This window comes from Pteropus vampyrus, unplaced genomic scaffold (assembly GCF_000151845.1).
Source record: "Pteropus vampyrus isolate Shadow unplaced genomic scaffold, Pvam_2.0 Scaffold95, whole genome shotgun sequence".
NCBI lineage: Eukaryota > Metazoa > Chordata > Mammalia > Chiroptera > Pteropodidae > Pteropus > Pteropus vampyrus.
The window spans coordinates 1,797,157-1,825,062 of NW_011888876.1; the positions used below are offsets into that span (position 1 = coordinate 1,797,157).

At 53.7% G+C, this 27,906-nt stretch overlaps 1 protein-coding gene across 1 annotated transcript; it reads left to right on the plus strand.

Moving 5' to 3' along the window:
- Positions 1-294: 294 nt before the first annotated feature.
- ENG (endoglin) lies at positions 295-27,850 on the plus strand. The gene is made up of 15 exons (XM_011364246.2): positions 295-759; positions 8,042-8,184; positions 16,439-16,579; positions 18,968-19,130; positions 19,797-19,962; positions 20,243-20,369; positions 20,833-21,007; positions 21,253-21,395; positions 23,948-24,085; positions 24,316-24,354; positions 24,830-24,946; positions 25,274-25,525; positions 26,327-26,381; positions 27,408-27,509; positions 27,635-27,850. Exons 1-15 carry the CDS (start codon positions 693-695, stop codon positions 27,757-27,759), a joined length of 1,953 nt encoding a protein of 650 aa, XP_011362548.1. The 5' UTR covers positions 295-692; the 3' UTR covers positions 27,760-27,850.
- The last annotated feature ends 56 nt before the right edge of the window (positions 27,851-27,906 follow it).

The window sequence follows — 27,906 nt, forward strand, 5'->3', positions numbered from 1 at the left end:
CTGCAAAATGGGAAAATGAACTTCATGGGGCTGTGAGCTCCACATGGACCCCCATGGCTGGGGCCTGACCCCTGAGAGGTCCCCTTGGCGGAGTGTTAGGGTGATTGTTTTCATCTGTCCCCCGGGGGCTGTCAGATGCACCCCACCAGCCTGCCCTGGAGAAGGTGGGATGGGAGGGTGGGGTGCTTGGGGAGACAAGCCTAGAGCCTGGGTCCTCCCACCCATTGCCTCCCCCCCTTCCCCAGGGCCCCCCACCCAGCGACAAAGCTCGCGGCACTTCCTCTCCCGCCTGGCAGGCCGCCTGGCCCGGCCCCTTCTCTAAGGAAGCGCATTTCCTGCCTCCCCAGGCCGGGCTGGATGAGCCAGGAGCTCCCCACCGCTGACGGTCATACCCCAGCCTCCATCTGCAGCCACAGCCCCGGACTGCTGCCACCGCTGCCCTCCACGGGAGCCCAGCACCTCCTCCCCGCTCATCCCTTGGCCAGCGACCCCTGGCCCAGCTCTGCACCCCTGTGCCCACTTCTCCTGACCCCTCGGCCGCCACCTCAGAAGGCTGGAGCAGGGACGCCGTTGCTCCGGCCGCCTGCTCCCTTTGGGTCCCCGCACGAGCCCACGCCGGCCCCCGCGCCCGCCTGCAGCCCTGCCCCTGGACACCGGATAAGGCCCAGCACACGGACCCCCGGGTGGACAGCATGGACCGAAGCACGCTCGCCCTGGTCGTGGCCCTGCTGCTGGCCGTCTGCAGCCTCAGTCCTACAAGTAGGTGTCCAGGGACCTGGGGTGGGGGAGACCCGGCCCCAAGTACTCCCAGCCTCCTCCCTGTGTCCTGAGCTCATGCACAGTGTGGCTGTCCTGGGTGGTTTGGATAGCCGCAGGCTGACCAACCATCCCAGTTTGGCAGGACCAAGGACGTTTAGCCCTTAAGGTCAGAGCAAACAAGGGTGAGTAGTTATTTACCTTAACCCTGACCTCTGGCCTCTGCCCATTTCTCCCCAGGAAGCCCAGGTCCCAGAGTGCTGTGCAGCCTCCAAGAGTCTCCTGCCCTCTCTGGGCCTTAAGGTTTCCACCCGAGCAAGGTGTGGGAAGCGGGGCGCGAGGACTCACGTTCGGAGTCGGGCTCTAGGTTGTCGTTATTTCCTTGTCGTGTGATCTCGGAGACAGCCTTCCAGCCTCTGAGCAAAGCGGGGCTGGTTAGTTAACAGGCTCACTTCGGGCCGTTGGGCAGGTCGGCATTGAGGCTCTCTCTGTCTTGTAGAGAGAGCTCGCAGGCAGGCTGGTTGTCTCTGTGTCGTTATTGTTGCTGTTTTACGATTAGCTTTAAATCCTCCATCCTCATTCTGTAAGTGGTTCCCAGACGCCTTCTGAATGCAGTACTCTCCCTCGCCTCTCTCCCCTCACTACCCCCCAGAAGCTCTCAGGATGGGGGCACAGTCCCAGACCAGGGCTTCTGTGGGGCATCTTCAGCCTGAGGGCTTTGCTAGGCAGTCATTGCCTCTGCCGCCTTCTGAAGCTGACCAGATGAGAGGGGCTGCGAGGAGCTGGGGACTCCCAGTCCCTTAGACCAGTTACTGCGGCCTCACTGTGCCCTGTGGACACATCCACCTAAAGCCACAGGATGGCCCTATGGATACCCCTTTATCCAAGGTGCACCTATGAACTCCCTAAAAGATCTGGGGGGGCTGATGAGGAGTGGCACAGTAGTAGCGGTGTTTACCCCCTCCCTGCCCTATCCAAACCCACAGCATTTCAAAGTCCCTAATCCTTGGTCTCTAAAGTTTTCACCACGGCCTCACTGATTGACAGGAAACTGAGCCTCAGACCCTAAGTGACTTAGCAGGGATTTGACCCCGGGCCTGTGGCTCTCCGGAACTCTTTCTCCTAACCACGTGTGAGGCGGCAACCCCTCTTGATACAGCTCCCGATAACCGTGCAAGATGGCTGCCACTATCACCCCATTTTATAGGACAGGAAGGGGAGGCTGTGGCCCGCCAAGTTCACACAGCTCAGATAGGAGCCCTACCTGAGCCCCACTATAGCTGCCCGCCTTCCTCCCGCCGACGCCACATTTCTAGCTTGATAACACTTCCTTCCTCTTGGTCATCAGAGAAACATCCATGCAAACCGTTATGGTCTGATTTTATAGGGTCAGAGGCAGCGATGTGTTGGCAAATAATTAACAACAGGGGTGGGGAGGTGGGGGCTAGCGTTTGTCAGTGTCCGTGGTATAAATGTCCCCGCATGGCTGACTTCAAGCTACCAACTCACCGTACTTGGAGTTGGTCCATGGTGCCCATCTGGACACCCTTTCTAGAATTTCCATCACACACATACGACATGTAGATAACCTCAAGAGTACAGATAATAGTAAAATGGAGTAAAATAATTAGAAAGTAAGGAGTTTGATATTTATTACCTTTTCAAAACGTATAATTAATTTAATTGTAAGCTTATAAAATTTAATGTTTAATTATGGCTGTATTTAACAGCCAGTGGGAAAAAACCCTAGTAATTTAGCAGTCTGCTCCTATGAGCAGCTACAGGCACCCAGTGATCATAGGATTCCATGGCATCCCAAACCATCCAACCCAACTCACTTACAATCTGGGAAACTGAGGCCCGTGGAAGACAGATGGGGGTCTTGGCCAAGGTGTAGAACCCAGATCTCCACACCGGTGGAGGGGGTAGGAATGACCCAGGCACCCTTATTCAGGCTGCAGGGGGTGAAAATGGATCCAAAACAGGTCCAAACACAGGTCCAGACTTCTGGGAACACAGCTTGGTAGAATCTCTCAAAATCATAACTTGTGTAATACCCCAACCTTCAGAATTTAGACCTAGAGAGTTACTTGCCCAGCTCTAAAAAGACGCATGGTCCGCAGGGACCTGTAACAAAAAAACCCAACAGTAGGAGAGCACCCAAATGTCCATGGGCCTGGGCCTCATTAAATGAATTATGATTCAGTAGACTATCATGCAGCCATTACCAAGAAAAAGCTAGCTCTATGTCTACACTGCTGTGGGCAGATGTGTGGGACAGACTGTTAGGGGCCCAAACAGCAATGATTCATTCCTATAAGAATAAAATAGTAATAATGCACAATATGCACAGAGCGAGTCCCAATGCCACTGTTTTCTCTGGGGGATTTTCACTTTCTAAGACACACTTTTTTTGCGTGTTGAAATTTTTTAAAAGAACAAATGTGTAGAGATTTTTAAAAAGCGATTTAACTACATATTCACTTTAGTGCACTCCTTGAAGACAATAGATAAGAGGGGAGAAAATCGTTAGCATGCAGGTGGCTTACTTACTAGTTTTTGTCTAGCTTTTCAAATAATTTAAATGCAGGTGGATCAATATCTGAGAGTCTTCTGTACCCCTCTATGTTGTCGTGTGGACTCCGTAACCATCCCATTGTGCTTCTGGAATCTTCTCTCCCTTAAGTGTACCTTCTATCATTTGCCTAATGGATCCCCTATTGTTGAATAATATTCAGATGGTTTTCCCTTTGAGACTAATTATAAATACCACCTCCGTGCACATTTTTGGTACACGTACCTTTTCCTGTATTTTGGAGTATTTCACTTGGATAGAGTCCCAGAAGTGGGGGTGCTGGGATGCGTGGCCCGAGTTAGGTGGCTGGGATCAAAAAGTATTTCCTAAGTGTGGATGAATGTTTGCCGGAGGGTGAGCCAGAGGTGTGACTTGGAGTCCTTATGCTGCCGGCCACCTACATGGAGGTCTGGGACACGGGACAGAGACCACAAACATCCATCTCTTAAAGGCTGCATTCTGGCGCAGCTTCCCATTTCCCAGGAGGAAAAAGAAGTTGGCAAAGCAGCAGTGTGAACCAAGGAGAAGCTAGGTCCCTGGGTCCGTGGAGATGACTATCAAGATTCTCTCACCTGACCAGATAGATGGTGACACTAAGACTCAGATGGAGAGACAGTCTTTCTCTCAAGGTCACGGATGGGTTAGTGCTGGGCTCTCTGAGGACAGACCTGGTCCATTTGCTCAAGGGCTTGAGGGGAATCCGGGGAAGAGGGAGGAAACCGCCTCTTTGTCTGCAGTGCATCGGGCAGCCCTTTGTCCCTATATACCCAGTTTACAGATGAAGAAATCGAGGCTTGGGACAAGTGACAGGTCTAGATTTCAACCCCAGGTTGTCTGCTCCCAAATCCAGCTTCTTTTCCCTGCACCTTTGGTGGCCAAGTATGGGGACTTGGAGAGCTGATTGCCCTGGCTCTGGGCCCTCCCCTCTCAGCTCCAGCTCTAGCTTTGGGACCTGAGCCCTGGAGGCTGAAGGGGACCCTCATCCAGGACTGAGCTGACTTCAGTACCTGTGACAGGCGCTGGGGGATGGTAGGGAGGGAGAAACAACTATAACAGTCGACATTGATGCCGCGCTTACTGGATGCTGGATGTCGCCCTAGACCTGTTCCGTGTCCTATCAGACTCAACCTTCACAAAAGCCCGATGAAGTAGACACTCCTGTTGCCCTCATTTTATAGCTGAGGAGACTGGGGTTACAGGCTGGTGAAGGAATTTGCCTGAGTAACACAGCCCAGGTATGAGCAGTTGGGGCTTGGGCCCCATGCCGACCCTCTGCACCATACTACCTCAGGGGAAGTGACAAAGAGCTCTCTGTGGCCAGTTCTTCTCACCCTGGGCATTCAGTCCCTTTCCTGCTTCGACAGTGGTCCTCCCACCTAGAGCAAAACTGGATTCGTTCTGGTGAGAAGATTTTCACAACGGAGTTTTGAAGGATGGATAGAAGTTGACTGAGTGGCTAAATAAAGGAAGTCCCTCGGTCTAGGAAAGGGCGTGGCAGAGGCAAGGAATGAGTTCTGTTTGAAGGAAAAGCTCGCGTGTCCCCACTGAGGCGACACCAATGACTGTGACAGCATTGCCAGTTGTTGAGCAATCCTCATGCGTCAGGAGCCTGCTCAGCACTGTGCGTGTGCCATCTTACTAACACTCGCGCCAGCTCGATGAGACAGGGATTATGATTATCAACATCCCCACCTTACAGACAATAACGCCGAGCCGTGGAAAGGAAGCTGGAAGGTGGCAGAATCAGGACATGAGCCTTTGGCATCTCTCAGCTCCCTGTACTTTTTAACTCCTCTCTCGGTTGCCGAGTATGGACTTGACCCTGCAGGCGCGCTGGGGAGTCTCGAGAAAGACTGGAAGAATGAGTGTTGGGGCCTCACTGGTGGCCAGGCCCGGGAGGAGAGGTTGGGCCAGATGTTGGGAAATCTGTGAGGCTATAATTGGACACTGAAAAGAATGAAGGGCGGCTGGGTGACTGAAGAAGAGAAAAGCAGAATAGACCTTCTCGTAAAGGATCTGCCCTGGTATTATGAAATAATCACGGAACACTTACTGGGTGACGGGCTCTTTACATGGGTCGCCTCACCAAGATGACACACAGCCTGTGAAGTGGGTGCTGGCTGCTGGAGCTGGACTGCCTGGGTTCAAATACAGGCCCTGCCACTTAATAGTTGGGTGCCTCGGGGCCAGTTCGTGCACCTACCCGATCTTCAGTTTCCCCATGTGTCAAATGGTCATCATAACAGTGCCCACCTCACAGGCTGCGGTGAAGACGAAATGAATGAGCTCATGCAAAGCCTCGAAACAGTACCTGGTCCCAGCGAGTCTGACAAAAGCTGTTTTGCAAAGGGGGAAACTGAGGCTCAGAGAAGTTAGGCTTTTGGTCAAGGCGACAGGTGTTTTAAGAGGCAGAATTGGGATTTGACCCAGGACATCTGACTCCAGAGCTGCTTTTCTTGACCATTGCTGTCTGTGGCCTCCCAAGGAGCTGGAGGTGGCCATTTAGGAAGCCCCAAGGTGGTGGCTCTGTGCTCGGGGGTCAGTAAGGAGCAGGAAGGTGGCTCCCGGGTCTCTCACTAGGCTGGTCACCCAGGCTCCCCAGTGGCACCTCCTCCAATTTAGGTCCCGGGAGGCCCTGGCGTTTCCCTTGGTGCCCGGGGATTGTTTTCAGCCCTGTCTGGGCCCGCCTCCGGCTCCAGGAGACAGGCCCCGGGCGTCACACTCCCTCCTGTCTCCCCATTCTCGTCTGTGGGGTGGGGGCCGCCAGGATTCGAAAAGGCCCCAAAATAAATGGACCTCTTATCTGATCTCCCAGCCTGGCCTGTTATCTGATCATTACATAATGGCCAGGCCTGCGGCCTCTCCCGCTGACGGCATGGAGGAGGTGGCCCAAGCGGCCCCGGCAATCCGGGAGGAACTGGGGTTCCTGGAAGTCTGGGGAGGGGGCAGGGAAAGTCCAAAGGGAAGGAGGAAGGCGCTGCGCTAATCTGCAGGCCAGACCCTGGGTCATATGGGGAGAGGTGGGTCTGAGGCCCAGCCTGGTCAGCCACGTGCAGTGCGACTCTGGAACAACCAGCCTCTCCAGCCCTCAGCATCCCCATCTGTACAGGAGGGTCTCGGACTAGGTACCAGCCAAAAAGTGTGTGTTCACTGATAGGAAGAAAGAGATGGTGGGGAGCTTGAGGGGCTTGGTGGTCACAAGGAGTGGAACAGCAGGAGATGGTGCCAGCCCTCGAGTCTACTGGGGTGAGGGAGTCGGCTGGCCTGAGACGTCAGAGCCCCTCAGAGGTCCATCCCCTGCAGTCAACCCTTCTCCAGCGACTGAAGTCAATCACGTAATTGTGATGAAAAGAACAGCCAGATGCTCCTTCTCACGGAGTCCTCCCGACAGCCTCTACGGGTTGTGTGCATTCTATTCTTATTGACCTTCTGCAGTCAAGAAAACCAAAGCCCAAACTGGCGAAATCATTCGCCAAAGCCACACGGCTAGTAAGTGTTGGGTCTGAGATTCAATCCCAGGTCAGCCCGCCTCTAGGGGACCTTGCTTTGAACCAAAATGCCGCGTTACCTGGGCACTCTGGAGTCCCTGGCACACAGAACAGGTCGAGGACAAGGACTTATAAGGCCTGGGCCTCCATGTGGACAGGTGGCCACATGTCCTTGTCCCGAACTTATCCTTCCCAAGACGTTGCTGGTGGATGGTGTCGCGTGGCTGGGAGGACATCTTACGTCCTTCCCTGACCTCTGGTAGTCCTGAGCCCAACACGGCGGCGGAAAGGTGGGGAAGAAGGCTGGGTTAGGCCGAGACAGCCCAATAACCTGGGATTCAGAAGAAGCTTCCCTACCCCCTTCCCCCGAGCTGGCGTCAGCTGGACGTGTGGCCAGTCCCTCCGCGCCCATCTTTGATCTCCAAGAAAACAGGAAGTAAGCGCGACAAGATGGAGACACAAACTTCCAAACAGTCTCCCCTTCTCTGTCCTCCTTCCCTCCTCCGGAGCCCCCCCCACCCTCCCCCGGCACATTCCTTGGGACGAGGTGTAGGGGCCTCATTTCCTCTTCCTCCTCTGCTGGGTCAGGGCGAAATTCCATTCCCTTCCCTCAGGACCCGCGTTTCCGGGCAGCACAGGGGCAGGCTCCGCGGCCGACTCCCGCAGCCGCCCTCCAGACCTCGGCCACCCCTGTGGCTCACGCTGTCCCTTGGGGCCAGGAGACTCTCAAGGTTCCATTCGTCCTGGCTTCCTTGAGGCACCAGAGGGGGGAGTTTTGTCTCCTGACCTCAGCTCTTGCTTTCCTTTGGAGTTTACCAACCTGGACACTTGGGTGTATGGATGAGTGGGTCCTACCACTCAGGTAAGGTCGCCGGTTGTCACAAATATCATATAGAAGAAATTTTAGTACAAGTATGTCCCATGCGATATTTGGGATATACTTATACCTTAAGAATTACTCAGGTTTTTATTTCTTCGAATTTAACGGGGTTCCTACATTGTATCTGTAAGCTTTACATCTAGTAGCGCTATGACTGTGGGCAAGAGATTTTTCCTGTCTGAGCCTGCGGACTGGATATGGCACCCACCTCATGAGGTAGCTGTGAAGATGCAATAAAGCCCTTATTTAGAGCCAAGCGCCCAGTAGGCATTCACAAAGTGGGAGTAGCTGTCATCACCTTTGTCTTATCTGGCCCTCTCTCCCACTGTGCTTCCCCAACAGGTCGTGCAGAAACTGTCCATTGTGATCTACAGCCTGTGGACCCCGAGGTGACATATTTCACGAGCCAGGTTTCTGAGGGCTGCGTGGCTCATGTTCCCAACGCTACCCTTGAAGTCCACATCCTCTTCCTGGAGTTCTCAAGGGTGAGTGTCTGATGGCAGGGTCGGGCGGGGACCCAGTGATGGATGAGGGGAGGCTTCCTTGTGGCTGTCCCTGGAGCAATGGGCCGAGTCCTCACCAGGGCCCCTGCCTGGAGGGTGACACGGGCATCTCACAAGGTCTGTGAAGGCTGCCATTTCTGGGGCCGGCATTGGGGCAATCTCTTGGATGCCACCACAAGACCCAGGTGGGAAGGGCTGGGTTTGGCTGGCGACCGAGTAGAGGAGAGCCAGGTGGGCAGTGGAGCGGACCAGTGAGTTGTTGCTCATGTGTCTCCAGTGATGGGAGTTCATTGCTTCGCAACGGACACCTCCACTCTAGGCAGCTTTGACTTTGAGAAAGTGCTTCCCTCAGTCGAGTGCAAATACCTCTCCCTGGAATGTCCCCCACCGAACATCTGTGACCTGGCAAGCAGCCCCTTGGAGATTGGAAGCCAGCAATGACAGCCTCAGAGATTTTTCTTTCCCCGAGAACCCTCCTGAGGTCCACCACTTAGTTTGTCTAAGTCCTTCTAAAAAATAAGACATTTCCTGAGCACTCGCTATGTGCTAGGTCCTGTGCTAGGCCTACTATGCGCCAGGAAGTCAGTTAAACATATTAACATACGTTGAGCCTCCCAAGGGCCCACCTGGCAGGGTCTGTTATTATCCCCACTTTTCAGAGGAGGAAACTGAGGCAGGCCTGGAGAGGTGACGCAACACACCCAAGGCCAGAGTTCACACCAGATCTCCGGGGACTCCAAGCCAGGCTGTCACCTGGCTGCTCAGGGATCTCAGTGTTCAGGCAGCATCTGGCCTGCCTGGGCTAGTGACCACACCTGGCTGATGTGGCCTCAGGTCCTGATAGCGATTTAGCGGTGTCAGCTCGGGGTAAACTTGGGGCCAACTCGCCCCCAAAACTGTTAAGTTGCCCTGCGTTTGTATGGTGATAAGACAGTGCCCAGACCACCAGTATCGGGGGGGCTTCTCCCCACCGCCTGCCTGCCACGGGGACTGTGGGCCTCGATAATCCCCAAGCTGCAGATAGCGCCAAACACACGCTACATGGTTTTCATAGCCATTGTAAGTTTTTTCAAGTTTGGTGATGATATGAAAAAATAAGATTGTCCTCTGGAAGTTCATTTTGTTTGTTCTGATGTTCAGGTCTTTATGCCTCCTCTGGGTGACTGGGGTCCCCCTACCCTAATCACTCAACAGTGGGCCAGAGTCCAAGCACCCAGGTCTATGGGAGGCAGAGGTGTAAACAGCCAGCCCAAATCCAGGTGATTGGTACTTCCTTGGGCAGCACAGGGCAGGGGTACTCCAGCTGCTGTGGGATTAAGCAGGGCTTCCTGGAGGAAGCAACAACAGTAGAGACAGCCAGGGGCTCACTGAGTGAAGAAGGTGAAGGGGAAAAGCGGAGGAGAAAGTAAACACCCAGATGAGGAAGTGAGCCTCGGTTGGGGTCGGCATGCTGTTCGCTGCAGCAGGAGCTTACAGTGACCCTTGAAACAGAGCTGGGGAGACGGAAACGACCTTGTCATCGTATTAAGGTCTTTATTCTGTGCGTAGCGACAAATTTTTAGGGGCATGGCAAGGTGCCACTGTAACTCAGGTCATCCTAGAGCTCATGACCACAGAATGTCTCTGTCCCCCTCTGCCTCTTCCAGAGAACTCAGTCCAGGGAGCGTCTGGCCTTTGATTCAGGAGCCAGGCTGCAAGCTCCAGGCTTCCAGGCATGTGTGTTTGAGGGGGTGGTGGAGAGAGCTGGCGTTCGGGAGACTGGGGCTCTCCAGTCCTGGATCTGTCACTGGCCACCACCTCATGTAGTGCCTGGCATGCCGAGGGGGCTCCTTTTCCCCACTCTCCAACAGACACACATTCCCTGCGCTCAGGGACTCACCAAAGAATTACGGAGTATCAGAATCTGGGCCAGGACCTGGCATATGCCAAGTAACGGTGAAATGTATAAATGAATGAATGAACAAATGAATGAGTGGATGAATGAATAAATGCGCTGCTATGTGACCTTGATGTAGGGGTTAAGAACATGGGCTCTGGAGCCAAGCAGCCTTCGAATTGAACTTTGGTTCCCCCACTTATGGTGGCACGACCTTAGGGCTACCTTTCTAAGCCTTGGTTTTCTGATGAGAAACATGCAGACGAGAGTCCCCACTTCTCAGGGGGCTGAGAGAATCCGATGGGACAGGGCAAGCAAAATGCCGAGCACGGGCCTGCGCAGAGTGACTGCTCGATGGCCCGTAGCTGTGCCTCGTGTCGTCATTGGAAGGCTCCCCTTTGGGTTCCAAGTCTCACCTGTAAATACCCTCATTTTGCCGTGCAGGCTGCAGTTCATGGAACATGCTCACGTCAGTCAACTAAGTCGATCCCCCAAGGTTATTGCTATCAGGTGGCTGAGGCAGGGGCCGTGAATTCCTTTTCAGAGGGAGCAACCGAGGTCCAGCCTGATGGAGCCCTCCCCCCGCCCTTGTCGGCCCCCTGGTGCTCCTGACCTCCCTGCCCCAAGAATCGAGCCCGTGATCCCACCGGACTCTGCTACTGTGACACTGAAGGACCCGTGGTTTTCCTGGGAGGCACCTTCTTCCCCAGGCGGCCCCGAAGAGTGGGGTCCACGGCCCCACAGTCCCCCTCTACTAGTCCTCGCCAGGTACCCGCTCTGTGCCCAGCCTGTGTTGGGCACTGATGGTGCAGAGAGGACGTAGACCCAGCCCCTGCCCTCGGGCTGCTCCCAGACCGGGGTAGACAGAGGTGAGAGTCAGCAGCCCTGGTATTAAGGGACGGAATTGGCACTTGGGGGGAGGTGGGTATGGGGGCCGTGGGCCCCAGCGGGATGAGCACTGAACATGGAGGGAAAGGGGCATTAGGGCAATGGCTCCCAGTGTCTAGCCAAACAGAAAGCGGGGCAAGGACCTTCCAGGCAGAGGGCACTGCATGAGCAAAGGCCTAATGGCAAGGAACACAAGGCGGCAGCTGTAGCGTGGGCAGCCAGCCGTCTTAACAAGCAGCCCAGTCCCTCCCGGCCTGTGGCTGCCTTCTTCACGTCCTGGCACAGCCACACCGCTTTCCCATGCATCCCTGCGTGGCCTCGGAATCCTCAGATTTCCTGCGGGTGGGCGGCAGATGAGCTGTGGCAGCCAAGAGCCTTGGGGAAGAGAGGTTCAGTGTGTGTGTGTTGGGGAGGTTTGCAGACAGACGAGGGACGAGAGGGCCGCTGGGCTGGGACTCTATCTCACTGGGTCCCCAAAGGGCAGGCCGGAGCCTGGATTCCGGGAGAGGGCCCAGGGTCACATCCTGACCCGCGGAGACAGGAAACCGGCCTGGTGTCTCCGCAGTTCCCGTCAGCCCGATTGTACTGATCTGCTGTCCTTCTAACAAACCCCAGGCAACAGGGCCAGAGCTGGGACAGCCGCTGATTCACCCCACTTCTGGGTAAACTCTGGGAGCCGATGTCCCTCCCCCAAGCCCATGGAACCTGCTGGGCTTTTGCACTGACTCACTCCTGACCAGAGGGGCAGGCCAGGCTGTCAGTCAGAAGGAGAGCGGGAGGGGTCCCGGACTCTTCAGAATGTCCTGGCAGGCTGTGAAGGGCTGTGGAAGGCAGTGGTGCCCTCACACCTGGGCCAAGGGGGATCCTGCCCAGGCTCTACAATTAGTGGCGCCTCTCTGGTCCTCTTTCAGTTGCATCCCTCCCCTGGGGTGCCCGCCTGGAACTTGCACCCCTCTCCCCCTCAGCCCATGCCGTGGGCACCCGGGACTCCACAGTTTCCTGCCCGAGTGCACTGAGCTTCCTCTCATAGTGTCAGGCGGCCTCTCTCTCGTCTCATCCTTTAGAGATAGTTGGTGTAAACTCCCTTAGACATGAAGGACGGCAAGGTGACTATTTGTGCGGGGTGGGCACAGCAGAGCTTGGGCATCTAGGCTGGCTGGTCACATGCGTACTCATGAAGAGAAGGGGGTGGGCTGGGGGCCAGGGGCTGCCATTTGTATTCTTGCTTGCAGATATTAGGGGCAGGCTTGGTGGAGGGGCATGGACTGGGAGTCAGACGGGCAGTACAGGGATTTCACCAGCTCCCTCGCTGCTGTGTCCCCAGTGTCCAGCTCAGAGTCAGTCTGGCAATAAATATCAGATGGATAAATGGATACATAAATGGATGAATGATGGATGGATGAGTGGATAATGGAAGGAAAGAAGGAGAAATATATATACATGCAAACATTTGCTGGTTGGCTATCACCCAGGGGTTAGTGGTGTCACTTGTTGTTCATCATTAGTTGTTTGGGAGTGCTAGTCTTGTCCTCTGCCTAGTTCCTCAAGGACAGAAGCCCCAGGCTGGGCCCAGTGCTGGCCTCTCAGACAGGCAAATGATGCGGGGAGGTGGGGAGAGCCTGAGCTGACCAGGGCCCTCAGCTGGGCAAAGTAGCATGTCTCTCCTGGGGCCACCTGGCCGGAGACCATGACTCCCAGATGCCAAACTCTGGGACCCCCGGAAGGGAGGATGAAATCCAGGGGTCACACTAAGCCTAACTCCTCCCTGTACATATGGGGAGACTGAGGCCCAGAGAGGGCAAGCCGTGGGAAGTACGGCTGAGGTACGCCCCAGTTCCGGCTAACGGCTGCCCACCACTAACGTCAGCCTTCCCAGGCCCCAGATCTTGGCATCTTCGGGTGAGCGGGCAAGGAGGGAATTGCAGGCAATGAAAACAGCCTACTATGTATTTAGCCAGGCACCGGACAACCTGCTTTGCAGGCAGAATCTCATTGAATGCTCACAAGTTTCTGAAGTGGGCGTATTTTTCAGCCTCCCATTTCCCAGATTAAGAAACCGAGGCTCAGAGAAGGGAAGTGACTGTCCAGGGTCACAGGCTAATGACTGAGCTCGCATTTGAATTCAGGTCAGTCTGGCTTTGACCCCTTCCTTGGCCACGCTGTCTGTATGTACCATCTGAGTCTGCCTGGGTGGACAGAGGGACGTCTGGCTCCAATGTGGCCGGCTCCAGTCTGGCCCTAGGAGGGTGGGGGCTGCAGGCAGCCCCGAGGAGGCTCCACTCCTAGAAGAATTGCTGGAAGCGACTTTCTATAAGCGGCTACTAGTGCTCAGGGCCTCCTCACCGAAATCCCCCCTTCCCGCCACTGACCGCTGGGCCAACAATGGCATCTGTGGGACACTGGCACAAAAATAGAAACAAGGACTCCCGCCCACCAGCACAGGGAGGGGACCGGGGCGACCCAGGCTGGCCCAGGTTGCAGAGCTGGGGGTAAGGAGGTGGCTGCCCGCTTCAGCCAGGCTCACAGATTTCCCAGGCTGGCCCTTGGAAGACTGGGAGTTTGGAGGTGGGGGGTAGGCAGGCCCCTTTCTTTACCTTTAGGCCCCGGGCTCGGAGGGAAGAGGGAAGTCAGTGTGCGTGTGAGTGACCTCGTTGATGAGTCAGGGCCATGGGGTGGAAATGTTTGCTGTGGAAACCCTGACTGTTTTTTTCTGGTAAGCAGCTGGCCTCAGCTAGGCCCGGGAGCTCCAAGACCCCAGACAGCGCCGCGTTCCAGCCTCCCTGCCAGTCCACATTGCCCACTTGCTGTGTGGCCCCGGCCCATGACTGCCCCTCTTTGGCCCCAGCTCCCCGCCACCTTTCCTTTAGCTCCCAATTCTACAGGGCAGGACTCAGTGACAACTAAGGGGTGCGTAAACTCTGGAAGAAGAGCTGAGTGTCATGATAAAGGTTCCAAAGTTCCAGTCTCCTCGTCCCCTCGCCCCTAGCATGACCTGACCTTGACCTCCATTTCTCTTTTTTGATTTCTTTATCTAGATCCCCACCTGCTATTGGTCCCCAACCCCGTCCTTTTCACAGATGGGGAAACTGAGGTACAAAGGAACAGGGACTGTTGCAGAACAGCAGCGGGAGCAGATGTCCGTAGGCTTTTTCCTTCCAGCTCAGGGGCTGCGCTCCCTCGGCGGCTCTCTGTCACCTGTAGGTGCCCTCGGCCTGCAGTGTCCACCGAGGGCCAGAGAAGGTAGCCCCTGGAATCTCCAAACCACGGGGCTCATCTTTTGTCCTGTATGGGGTCTCAAAGTTCACTCCTCGGGGTGAGGACAGACTGACTGATAAGGCGGTGCTGAGAGAGAGGACGTTGTCCAGGTGAGCTGCCCAGACAGAGGTCCAGGGGCTGTGGGCGCCACTTGGGCACCAGACCGACTTTGCCACTCACCGACAGTTCCCTTGGCAGGTTTCCCACTCCAAGTCTCACTGGATGGATCTGTAAAACGGGAGAACACCTGACCCTGTTCTGGTGAGCACATAGGGCCAGGCACAGATCTGGCAGAACCACGTGAAATTACTGATATCCAATTGTCGAATATTCATCAGCTTATCGAGATAAAATTTGTCCATTTAAAGAGTACAGCTGAGTGGTTTTTAGTGTATGTACGGAGTTGTATAATCATATTTGATTGTTCAAGCTAATAGTACATACACTGTCAAGGTACGGAAGCTGGGGGCATCATTGTCAAAGGTTCTGGCAGGTCGGCTGTGACTGGGACTTTCTCGACATCACTGAAGTGGGTCTCCCTTCACTCCCATTAATTTCAAGTAGTGATCACAATCCTGGAACAAAATGTCGGTTCTGATATTCAGATTTGTGTTTCGTATGTTACCAAAATATGATATTAAATCCAGTATTTAATTTTTTAAGTGTTTAGAATGCATAATACTTTAAAAATAGATGAAACAAGAGATTTCAAAAACCGAAAGTTATAAGCCCATCAGACAACATTAATGAACAAAAAATATGAATTTATGTGAACATAAATTTCAAACACATCTATCATTCTACTATAAATTAGCATAAAAATAATTCAAAAATAAGCAGACTAGCTCATTAAAATAAAAAAAGATTTGCGAAACATTGAAAATAGAATATTATTTGCTCTTTTTGTTTTAAAGAGCAAACCTACAAACAAAGAGTGATTATGGTGTCATTATTGAGTAATGGAAATATTTCTGGGCAGATTTTTTCCAGCGGCTGAAACACTCTCTGGCCCTGTGACATCAGTTGGGGAAATGGCCAGGAGATAATTAGAAGCGAAGTCTAAAAACTTTCCACTGATCTTTTCGTCTTGAAATATCCGTCTCATTTTTGATAAGTTGAAAGAGATTTGGGGGATCGGGTTTTGTCTCTTTGTAGAAACTGCCAGCTTTGAGAGCAGCTGGAGTCTGTGTTTTCAGTAAAGTGATTCCATTTGTCTTTGTCCTTGTGAGTCTGTGGTGGAGCTTTTGGAGCATAAACCTGTCTCAAGTTCAGTAGCTCGCACTCCACTGGGTCAGAAAGTCTTTGAGAAGAAAGTGTTCTTTCAGTAGAATCGTTGCCTTTGTGGATTGCTGTGTTCTTTTTCTCCTTGGTAATAAGGAGGTACAGGCTGGGAGGTCTAGAGGTTGAGAGGAGCAGCCTGCCCAGGTCCGTATCCTATCTCCATACTTCCTTGCTGTGTGATTTTGGGCAAATGACTTCACCTCTCTGTGCCTTGTTTCCTCATCTGGAAGTGAAGCTGATAATGGTGCCTACCTCTTAGGGTTGGTGTGAGGATTAAATGAGTCAATATATAAAGCACTTAGAACAGTCCTGGCACATAGTAAGCACTATATAAGTGTCAGGTATCGTTATTGTTGTTGTTCTGGAAGCATTTCAAATACATACGCAATGATTAATTAAAAATTTTAATGCCGCAGGTACCTCTCAAGATGTAAATGATCTCAACTTCACATTCTTATAAGATATCGAAATAATGGTAGTGTATCAACAAAAATATGGACATTTTAGTACTTTATAATAGTAAGGCAAGCAGTAGTACTGCAAACTGAGGAGGGGCTGATGCCTCGATACCACTGTATAGGGACAGAGAAAGGGCACAGGGTGCTTCCTGAGTCACATCGACGCTCGCAGGCCTGGTACACAGCAGGTGCTCAATAGAAATAACAAACCTTGATCGACTGTTGGATAAAGTTCAGGCTCATCACATTTTTTTGTCTTTATGTCTTTGGATTTGCTGGGACTAATCTCTTTCATTCATTCAGGAAATATTTTCCAAGCCCCTCCTGAGGGCCAGGAACTATGCTGGGCCCTGGGAGGCAGGACGGGGAGAATGGAGTGAAAGCCGACGGTGCACTGGTTGCCGCCGCTGGTCTGGGTGGCGCAATCTGCGCAAATCTGACTGGTGTGTTTGTGTGTCTTTCCCCTGCCTCCCCCCAGGAAGTGTCAGAGCTGGAGCTGACTGTCCAAATGTCCCGGCCAAATGGCACCCGGCCCCGAGGGGTGCTCCTGGTCCTCGGCGTAGACAAGAGTGTTATCCTGCACCTGCAGACCCCAGGAATCCCACTCCACCTGGCCTTTGTGAGTGTCACCTCTGACCCCAGGCTGAGGCACTGGCCATGGGAGGGCCCTGCCTGGTGGATCCTGTGGGGCCCCTGCCTGACAGAGAGAACCCAAAAGTCAACAGGGTCTGGGGTAGAGTCCAAGCCTGGAGGTGGGATGCGGGTGGATGGACAACCCTGGCCAACTCCATCCTCTCGCATAGCCTCAGTTTCCCCATCGGTCCAGTGGGAGAATTGGACTCGATGACATCTCATAAAATAATCTGGTCACTATCTTTGGGAAATGTTACAAGACATTTATTTGAAAATATTTAAGTACAGAGGAAAAGGGTCAGGAGGAAATCTAACAACGTGTTAACAGTAGTTATGGCTGGGAAGTGGGATTAAGAGAGACATTTATTTTGTAAGATTCGCTCTAATTAACATGGCCTATGTGGGAGAAAAAAATAATTTTTAAAAACTCAAGTTTTAAGAGAGGAGGTAACCAGCTGAGACCCACAGCGAGGGGGTTCAGGGCTGGAGGAAGTGGGGCGGGCTGTCAGCACTGCCTTCTCCTCATGGAGGCCCTGGAAGCTGCCCCCGATGTGAGCAGCTGTTGTTTACAGCCAGAAAAAGTGGGGCAGGGGGACCGAAGACAGCAAAGAGAACGAGAGAGAGACACACAAAGAAAAATAGAAGTGGAAAGAGGGTGGGCCTGTTGCGGGAGGGACAGACAGACCCTGAGACACCAGAGACAGTCTGGGGAGAGAAGCTGGAGACCCCAAGACAGACCTGGATGCAGGGCCGCTTGGGAGACAAGCCAGAGACGGACAAGTGTGGGTGGGGGAGGGGGAAGGATCCAGCCTGGTGGCAGGGACACCACAGACGGAGATGACCAGCCTGAAGGCCCCCAGAGGGAGCTCCAAAGCCAGGCCTTGTAATGGCTCCTCCTCCCCCTTTCTCATCCCTTGCCCTCTGGAGGTGGCCCAGGCGGGGGATCTGAGCCCAGCGTGGCGCTGGGTGAGCAGAGAACCGGAAATGTGCCCCGCTGCCAAGGCTGGAAGGTTTCAGCAGCCACCAGCTCCTGCCTTGGCCGCACCTTCCCCTGCCTTCCTCCCTGAGCTAAGAATACCCAGGGCGGGGGGTGGGGGGGCACTGTTGGAGCCGCTAGCAGCCTTGGCCTGCAAGGACACCACTGGAGGGACCACAGCCTGGCTGCGGACATGGGCCTCTGGGCCAGACCCAGCACCAGGCAAATGACAAACGCCTTGCCTTTGAATCCCCGTCACAGCCCCATTTTACAGACCAGGACCCTGAGGGTAAGACTGGGTAAAGTTCCTCCCACTCCCTCCAGCTCTAGACCACTGCCCCAACCCTTCCATCATGGGGGCTGGCTTCCTCACCCAGGTGCTCATCACTTTGCCCCCTTCTTAAAGTCCTGCCCCATTTGAGGTGGACCATTCTGTGCTGTCTTGCCTATAGTCCCCCTTAGTATCTGGCCTGAAGCTTTTATGCTGCTTCAGCGCAATGCCCTGGCTTTGGAGATGGAATGTTAGACCTCTGAGTCCGAGACTTCAACAGCTTCCTCTAAATCCTTTGGCTTCAAGGGAACACCTCCACCAGGAAGCCGTCCCTGTTTTCTTCCCTGCCCACCAGGGTCTCTCCCGGGGAATGATCAGTGGAGACAGTGAGGTGCTGAAACCCCCCAAATTCCCATCCCTGTCCTTCCAGGGGAACTGTCTTTCTCCTTTGTTTCTTATTAAATAATACCCTCTGTTTTCTGTTGTTTCAAATGATTTGATGCATAGCTAGTTTCTGCATGGTAAGATCCCCCAGGGAAGGGACCATCTCTATTTATCTTTCATTCATTTATTCATCCATTTCTTCCTTTTTCCCTTTCTCCCTTCCCATGTGCAGGGAGTACCTGCCATGTGCCAGGCATCAGGGTGAAGCTGACAAGTCAGGAGCCTGACTGCTGGGCCTAGGGCTGGGAGCGAAGTCAGACAAATATTCCTCAGTGCCTACTATGTGTTGAGCACCATGCAGGGATGGGCAAGGCAGAAATTGTCCCTCACTGACCCACAGAGTATAGGAGAAACAGACAGTAGCCACCTGGTGTCATAAATGTGGGTTGAATGATTATGACTATGGAGGAGTGGGGGATGATTTTGGACAGATGGATGAACAAAGACATGTGTCTATCCAGCCCCCCAGGAATGGAAGGGATATGGGGCAGGTCTGGCCCGGGGTGTGGGTGCTAGTTGGGTGGCTCTGGGCTGACTTGAGATCCACTAGCCTCAGCATTCTCATCTCTGGCTGCCTCTGCTCAGCCAATGGGCTGCCTCCCCAAATAACCTCCTGACCTCCCGCATGGGACAGGGGACTCAGGTCCAGGAACAGCACTCTGAGCTTTCGTGTGTCTCCCCAGAACTCCAGCCTGGTCACCTTGCGAGAGTCCCCAGAAGTCAACGGCACACACCTGCCAGTCTTCACCGAGAGCCAGGTCCTCAACTGGGCATATACAAAGGGCGCCATCACCTCTGTTGCCAAGCTGAACGACCCCAGAAACATCCTCCTCCGTCTGGACCAAGGTCAGCTTTCCCTACAGACTCTCTGGGCTCAGGACTGGAGGAATCTGCATGCCTCTGGCCCATTCCTCAGATGTGGACATTAAAGCTCCAAGAGGCGATGTGATTTGCCCCACGTCACACCCAGGAAGTCAGTGCTATTGGGACAGTAATTACCCTTTCACCAAATACTAGATTGAACCTTGTGAAATCGCTACTTGTCAGTTTTTTGACCTACAAAAACAGCAATTTTATCTATCGTGTACCTCCTATGTGCCTGTGGTAGGCATCTGAGGACTCCCCCTGGGTCTGGTGACAGACCCAGGCCCTGCCCTCCGGGAGCTGACTCTGTGGTTGGGAGATGACAATAAACATGTACACAGATGAATTATAGAATTTCAGGTCATGGTAAATGCTGTAAGAAAAATACGAATGGGGGTGAGGTGCTGGTTGTCGCAGGGCCTTGTCCCTAATATGTGCCATAATTCATACCTTATATGAACCCTGAGGTGGGGGAAGGGAGGGACACGACACTCTTGCCCTGAGTCACTGGGTAGTAAGGGGTGGAGTGGGGAGATTGGAACCCAGGCTTCATCCTGCTTGCCCCACGATTATGGTGGGTAGGGGTGGGCCTCTGTGTTAGACGCTGGGCTGCTCCGGGAGGCGACTGAGTTGCACTTGTCTCTGCAGCCCCGAGATCACCAACCTCCTGCATTCCTGAACCCCACATGGACATGGGCCGCATGCTCGAATGGCAGCCACTTGCCGGGGCCTCGGTCCGCGGGTGCCACTTGGAAGGTGTGACCGGCCAAAAGGAGGCACACATCGTTAGGGTCCTGCCGGGCTCGGAGGCCAGGTAAGAGTGCCCAGTCCTGCCCCAGGCCCCACCCTTTCACACCCCACCTTATTAAGACCCGCCTTGTCCAAGACTCAGCCCTGGCCAAGCAGTAATATAGTCTCTACCAGCCCTGAGCCTAAGCTCCGCCCACTTCCACACCAATCCCACATCCCTCCAGGTCATAGTGCAGAGGCTGCTAGTCCACCCCAGGCCTTGTCCCGGCCAGGCCAGTCCCAGTCAGACCCCGCCCAACCCCGCATTCCCGCCCGCGCTGACGCAGGGGTCTGTCTACCCGCAGGCCCTGGACAGTGACTGTGAAGGTGGAGCTGAGGTGCACTTCCGGCGATCCCGACGCCGTGCTCATCTTGCAGGGTCCACCGTACGTGTCCTGGCTCATTGACGCCAACCACAACATGCAGATCTGGGTGAGTCTTGCTCGGCGACCCAGGCAGTCCTGTGCAGGCCTCACCAAGGCTCTCCAAAGAGAAAACCTTTGCACCAGCGCTCCAGCCCCCATCCTTTACACATGACGATGATACTTCTGGCCCCACCCTCTTCCTCTGTACATTACCTAGTCTTCCTTTCGTCAGCACCTAGATGGCACCTCCTCCGGGAAGCCTTCCATCAATCCTTAGGAAGTCCATTAACCCAACCCACAGGGTCAGGGAAGGTTCTTGTAGAAGTGAACCCCATGCCGAGTTGAAGGACAAACAGGAGCCAGTAGATGAGAGGAGGTGGCCCAGGCGGAGGAGACAGCAGGAGCAAGAGAGAGAGCGGCGCTGAGGCCTGGCAGAACCAGGCGTGGCTGCGTGCCTCCTGAACCCAGGCGTGGCTGCGTGCCTCCTGAATGTCTATGGCTAAGTGCTCCGCCTCTCTCTCTGTCATTAGACCACTGGCGAATACTCCTTCAAGATCTTTCCAGAGAAGAACATCCGTGGCTTCGTGCTCCCCGACACACCGCAAGGCCTGCTGGGGGAGGCCCGGAGGCTTAACGCCAGTGTGGTAGCATCCTTTGTGGAGCTCCCTCTGGCCAGTGCCGTCTCGCTGCGGGCCAGCAGCTGCGGTGAGCGCCCAGCTCCCTTCCCTTGCCCTCCTGCCTTCCTTTGCCCTCTCATTGGATCAGTTGCCATAGTGTGGTGGGTGAACACCACTGTGCAGCTGTGTGAGACGGGCAAGTCGTGTCAACTCCCACTTTTCTCATCTGCAACATCGGAGCAGTAAGAGCAGCTAGCTACAGAAGTGCTTAGTGCCTGGTTCACAGGGAGCCCTCAGTGACCCTCTGCCCGGCCTGCCTCTGCTACCCTGCAGGCGGTGGGCTGCAGACCTCACCCACACTTGTCCAGACCACCCCTCCCAAGGTGAGCTGCAATCAAGAGCTGCTCATGTCCCTGATGCAGCCAAAGTGCTCTGATGACATCATGACCCTGGTACTCAAGAAAGATCTCATCTCGGTAAGGGAACCCCTACCCTTCTGACCTGGGTGATGTGGGCCACTGGTCCCTTCTCAAGCCCAAGAATCTTGGGGTCCTAACCCAGGCAGGGAGACAAATCACATCCCTCTGCAAGCTTCAGTTTTCCCACTTGTAAAATGGGGTTGAAAATGATCCCTACCCTGCAGTGAGAATTAAATGAGGTCTGACCTGCTGAGCAAGCTGTGGTACACAGTAAGTGCTCAATCAATAGATACTAGGTAGTTCCTTATTAATCCTAAACATAGGCTGAGCAGGGTGGTCACGTATGATATCTACACAATATGATTTCTGCCTGATTGAGGAACAAGGGTATTTATTATAAAAATAACACAGGCTCTTTTAAAAATGTGGAAAATTAGAAAAGAAGAAAATCTCAATCTCCCCATCCAAAGACAGTGGCTACCAATATTTTGGTGTGTTTCTTTCTAGAATTTATCTGAGTATTTCTTATATAGGGGAACCATATCGGATGTACTTGTTTGTCTTCTGCTATATTCACTTACCGTATTTTTAGAACTTTGACATAGGTACTTAATATCACATTTAATGAGCACATATTATTCCGTCGCATTGACACACCATAATTAACTCCTCCTCCCTTGGTAGACATTTAGCTTGTTTCCAATTCTGCAATATTATAAATATGCAGAAAATGTTATTGTGCATGAAGCTTTTTTATATAGGATTATTTTCTTAGGATAGATCTCCACATTAGTGAGATCGCTGGGTCAAAATGAGTGAACATTCTAGAAGTTTCGATACATGTTGACAACCTACTTTCCAGAAGACAACTCCAATTTTCACTGCTGCTTTATGAGAGCACTGTGACTCTCTCTCTCTCTCTCCAGACTATATTTTTGTTTAAAAAAGAAAAACCTTAGCCAGTGTGGGAGGTGGAATATGGCATTCTTTGATTAGTAGTGAGTGTGGACATGGCTCCACGTGACTGATAATAACCTAAATCTCTTTATTGCCGTGGTGTGGTGCTTTCCTAGATGACTTTTATATGCTTTTTACATAAAGGAGAAAAATGTTGGCCCTTTGTTCTTCATTCTTATCAAAATCATTTCTCCCAGTTTGTTACAGGTCTTTAAATTTTGGCTACAGCGGTTTTTAACTTTTAAACATTAGGCCACCTTTGCTACCCATCTTCCCTTTATCATTGCTTCTGGCCTTTCTGAGGCAGGAAATCTTGCTGCCAAAGCCTTGACAAATCATCCGTGGTCTCGGAGATTTTTAGAATGACATTTAAATCTGTGGTTAAGTCCATGTGGAAGTTTTTTTGGGGTGTGGGTTATCGGGGCCTCTGTGAAGCTCCACCTGTCGACTGCCCATCTCGTCCTCCTCCCCTGCCTATGCCTGGCCCAACAGATGTCTGGGAGGTGGAAGGGGCGATACAGTGGCCAGTGATGGCTGGCATTACTGCTGCCCAGGCCCAAGGGGCCTGGATGAGTACGTTTCCCATCAATCTTTGGAACATTACAGTGCACTAAAAAGAATGTCCTAGATCCATAAATATAGAGACAGAAAGATGTATATGATTTGCTGTTCAGTGAGAAAACTAAGCATGAAGGACAGTAGGATGCCATTTGTTAAAAATACACACATACCAAAAAAAACCACACGTTTTCTCTGAGTACATATGTCTGTATAGAAGAAAGCACAAAGAAAAGGGTCTAAATGGATTCACCCCCCAAATATGGGGCGCACTGTCTCATGGACTTATGGAACGTAGTCAGTGTGCAGAGTTTGAATTCTGGGCCCACTGTCACTGGGGCTTCCCCTGGTGAAAAGCCATTTTTATTTGGTGGGCCGATGTCTCCTAAGCTGGCCCCGGGCAGCTGAGACAGCAGCAGTCAGGGACAGCATTCTGGAGGAGTAGATGCGAGTTAGCTAGACTCAAGTGGGACCTCCAACCACCCACTCACCTCTAAGACTCTGATCTGCTTTGATCCTGAGAGTGTGACACATTCCAAGAATTTTCTAAAACAAGATAGCAAACTAGGACTCACTGCCTGTTTTTTGTAAAGTGTTATTGGCACACCCATCTGTTTACATGTTGTTGGTGGCTGCTTTTGGGCTATGAAGGCAAAGTTGGGTGATTATAACAGAGTCCACATGGTCTGCAAAATGTAATAGTTTGTATCTGGCTCTTTAAAGGTTTGCTGACCTCAGGTCTGAGAGTCTGCGGTTCTGAGATTGGATTATGCTGTTGGGGTGTGCATATATGTAGAAATCCAATAAATTTTAAAATTGTAATAGTTCTGCATTTATTTTGATATACAGTAGAAGAAAAACAATAAGTAGAAAATCAAAGTCATGATGTTACAGATCTTATTGCTTAGAACAAGCTAAGTACAAAAGTGAGTCAAGTTTAGGAAGAGTATTAAGTCTTAAATGGTGTAGGGTGACGGCAGAGGAATGACTGTGATTTGGGACCCCTGGGTTCTGATCAGACCTTGGTGCTGGGGTGTGACGGACAGATCCCAGGGAGCCTGGTGCCTGACGGTGCCCCCCCAACCCTGGCCTAGACTTTGAGGTGCACCATCACGAGCCTGACCTTCTTGGACCCCAGCTGCCGGGCTGAGGACAGAGATGACCAATGGGTCTTACGCAGCGCCTACTCCACCTGTGGCATGGAACTGACAGAAAATGTGGTCAGTAATGAGGTAAGAACTGGGGTCGAAAGGTATCAGAGCCAGACTAGTTGGTGCCCCCTCCAGGGACCGCCTCGATCTTCCAGGCTGAGGGGCGTTTAGGAGGGCGGGACATGGTGCCCAGTAGGAAGGCAAGCTCAGGTGGGCTGTGGCTGGCTCAGTCTCTACATCCAGTGTATTGGGTGGGATGCCCTCTGGAGTTCCTTCTGGCTCTGACCAGCTCCTTGGCTCTGTTCCTGCAGGTGGTCGTCAACCTCCTGTCAAGCTCATCACCACAGCGGGTGAGATGGATGGTCACCGTGCTAACCCATCTGGTCCAGGGTCTTGGGGCCCCTTCCTGGCCTGGGAGGGAGCAGGCCTCAGGAAACTCAGGCTCATCCCAGCATGCCATGTGTCTCCAGAGTGTCTCAGCCTCCCCTTCTGTACAATGGGACCAGTACTATTACTGTTTAGGGTGACATTCTCAGCTAATCAGGGGGTTCTAGCACATATTGGCTGTGTGGCCTTGGGCAAATCACTTAAGCTTTCTAGGCCCCAAGGTCATATCTGTAAACAGTGGTATAAGAAAGGCTCCCCCATGGGGGTGCTTAATGATCAGTCATTGAGATGACACATGGAAAGCGCATGTTTTTTTTGTTTCCAAAGGTGAGGCTAGGGTCTGGCAACTAGAACATGACTGCTGCTCCCACCCCGACCCGTCACCTTCCTGGCCAGGTGCCTCCCAAACTGACTGAGCCTCCCTCCCATCTCCTACAGAAAAAAGTGCAGTGCATCAACATGGAAAGCTTCTCCTTCCAGCTGGGCCTCTACCTCACCCCACAATTCCTCCAGGCCTCCACCACCATCGAGCTGGGGCAACAGGGCTTTGTGCAGGTACTGGACTTGACCTCTCAGGCCTGCCAACTCCTGAGATTTCTCAGAGCCTTTCTTCCCACCATTAGTACAGAGGAGATGAGAATTTAACTTCCTGGTGGAAGGAGGGAGCGTGCATGGTGCATGGAGGGGAGCCATGGAAGAGGCAGAACGCAGAGACAGTGATTCGAAATGTCACCTCCTCCACTAGGCAGGCCCACTGCTGTCTCACAGTCAGGGCTCAGGGGCAGGAACTCTAGAACGAATCTAGCTGCTTTCGTGAGAGCAGGCAGGGTGAAGGGTTAAGAGTAACTGCCCATGCCTCGTCCCCCTTGCCTACCCATGCAGGTGAGCGTGTCTCCATCGATCCCTGAACTCATGCTCCAGCTGGACAGCTGCCAGCTGGATTTGGGGCTTGAGGCAGAGACCGTGGAACTCATCCAGAGCCAGGCAGCCAAAGGCAGCTGTGTGAGCCTGCTGTCCCCAAGCCCTCACGGTGATGTGCGCTTCAGCTTCCTCCTCCGTGGCTACATGGTGCCCACACCCAAGGCTGGCACCCTCAGCTGCACCGTAGCTCTGCGTTCCAGGACTTGGTCCCTGGTGAGTGAGGCCTGCCAGTGTCAAGGCTTTCAGGTCTGGAGTTTCAGGGAAGGGACGGGACAGACCAGGAGGATGTAAGACCAGCTGGTGAAAGGCAGAGCCAGTTACATGTGTGGCTTCTGGCTACCAGGGGGTACTCTTTATGCTACCCTACAGCCTCTGAAGGCTTTGCTGTGTCTTAGATATTGGTAGGATATGCAGCTGCGACTGTCTGTCCATCCGTCCGTCCATCCATCCATCCATCCATCCATCCATCCATCCATCCATCCATCCGTCCATCCGTCCATCCATCCACCCACCCATGTAGTATGATCACCAGTGTAATCTCGGTAAACAGGAGACCTCAAGGATGAGGGTTAACATAGAGGACTCAACTTTCTGATTTTGTTCATTTACTAGCCACGGTGCTTCACCATCCAGTGGGTTTCCACTCCCAGGCACTCACCCCTGGACACACTCAGAGTCACCCCAGGCCCTGGCACGTAGAAAGGTCTCTGGTCGTATGCACCTAAAGAAGCCTCTGAGCTCATCTTTCTAAGGTGTTCACAAGGGTAACGCAGGCAGTGCCAAGTGCTCCCACAGTCCTCATGGGAGTCAGGGGCCTCCCAAAACTTCACAGGAAACATTCCAGCAGCAGCCAAGGGCTGTCTGCTCAACACCCTTCCATAGGCTCAAAGGCTCCTAGCCAGACGTGGTGGGATGGGATTCAAAGCCAAGGCCCTAGAGTAGGCTGCCAGGCAGTAAACCTGGAAGCTTCCTCTCGAAGGCCATGCCACCCACGGCTCTCTCCTCCTCCCCTAGGAAGTCCACAGGACGCTCTCCATGCGCCTGAACATCGTCAGCCCTGGCATGCCTGGTGAGCGCTCTCCACGTCTCTCTGGGGTTCAGGGGCTGACGTCAGACTGGGGCACCACGAACAACCCAGAGGGAGGAGGCCCTGGCACATGGCAGGGCAGACTCCAGAGGGAGCAGCCCTGGGAGGCAGGACGAGGGCTTGGCAGCCTGGAGTAGGGGCCGCAGCCACGTCTTTGAGCTGGAGAGCCTTTGGCTCTCATCCCCACGGCTGCTGGGTGACGTTACTGGGGGGAGGGGGCCTCAGAATCAGTTCCGGATGGGACACAGGATACCTTGGGGTGGTGCTGACCTCACCCTCCTTAAGGCCCCCAGCGTGGAGGCTGCCCCTTCAGCCCAGCATCCTCCAGCCTCTTTGTTAATTCCTTGTGGCCCCCACCTGGCAGGAGACTCCAACACTGGAAACAGAGGTGGGGGGGTTACCCCGCTCTTTGCCACCCAGCCCGGGCCAGGATGCAGCCCTCACTCACTCCCAGCTCACACCCAGGAGAACAGGGCTGATAACTCCACTGCATGGATAGAAAGTCAGAGGCCCAAGGGGAGCCTGCTTGACCCACAGTCACACAGGAGTCAGGGGTGTGGGAGGGATGAGGCTTGGGAAAACCCAAGAGCAGAGCTAAAGAGTCCTCAGAGGTGCTCTGGCCCGTCCCCACCATGGTATAGGGCTCAGAGAGGGGCAGGGACTGACCTAAGGTCACACAGTGAGGCAGGGCAGGCTCTGGACTCCCAGGCCCCCTTCTTTTTGCTCGGATTATACCATCCCTAAAATGCATGTCCATCAGCCTTGGGAGGCAGAGACATGGCCCAGAGGCCTGGCTAGGCCCTCTGGGTGGATGGTCATAGCAACCACAGGTTAGTGCCAGACATGGGTGTGACAGACCCATTTGCTACATGAGGAGACTGAGGTTCAGAGAAGTCAGGGCAGTGGCTGAGCTGGGACTCGCACCGACCCTGTGCTTTGGCCAGCACAACAGGGTAGGGGGTCAGGGGGAAGGCAGCACTGCTGACCGTCCCTCCCTTGGTCGCGCAGGCAAAACACTCGTCCTGCCCGCTGTGCTGGGCATCACCTTTGGCGCCTTCCTCATCGGGGCCCTGCTCACCGCCACGCTCTGGTTCATCTACTCGCACACGCGTGAGTATCCCAGGCCCCCACCGTGAGTGCGCAGGACCCTCCACCACCGCCCGGGGGAGCCTGGCAAAGCCTCTGGGGGAGTGGGGAGCCCTGGCCGGGGCCCTGACCTCCGCCCCTGCCCCCAGGTCCCCCCAGCAAGCGGGAGCCCGTGGTGGCGGTGGCTGCCCCGGCCTCCTCAGAGAGCAGTAGCACCAACCACAGCATCGGGAGCACCCAGAGCACCCCCTGCTCCACCAGCAGCATGGCGTAGTGCCCAGCCCAGGGCCCCAGGGGCCACCCGGCCAGCCCTTGCCCAACGAGAGAGACCGAGCAGCCACCAGCTGGGAACCACTGGTCATGAACTCACCCCGGGACCCCAATCCTTCCACTCGACCAAGGATGAACCATGCCCTCTGCG

Excerpts from the sequence above, each read along its gene's own strand:
- ENG (XM_011364246.2), top strand. The coding sequence starts at position 693 with ATGGACCGAAGCACGCTCGCCCTGGTCGTGGCCCTGCTGCTGGCCGTC. Across the intron at positions 20,370-20,832 it reads ACCACAACATGCAGATCTGG|ACCACTGGCGAATACTCCTT; the intron begins GTGAGTCTTGCT and ends CTCTGTCATTAG. Across the intron at positions 24,355-24,829 it reads CAAGCTCATCACCACAGCGG|AAAAAAGTGCAGTGCATCAA; the intron begins GTGAGATGGATG and ends CATCTCCTACAG.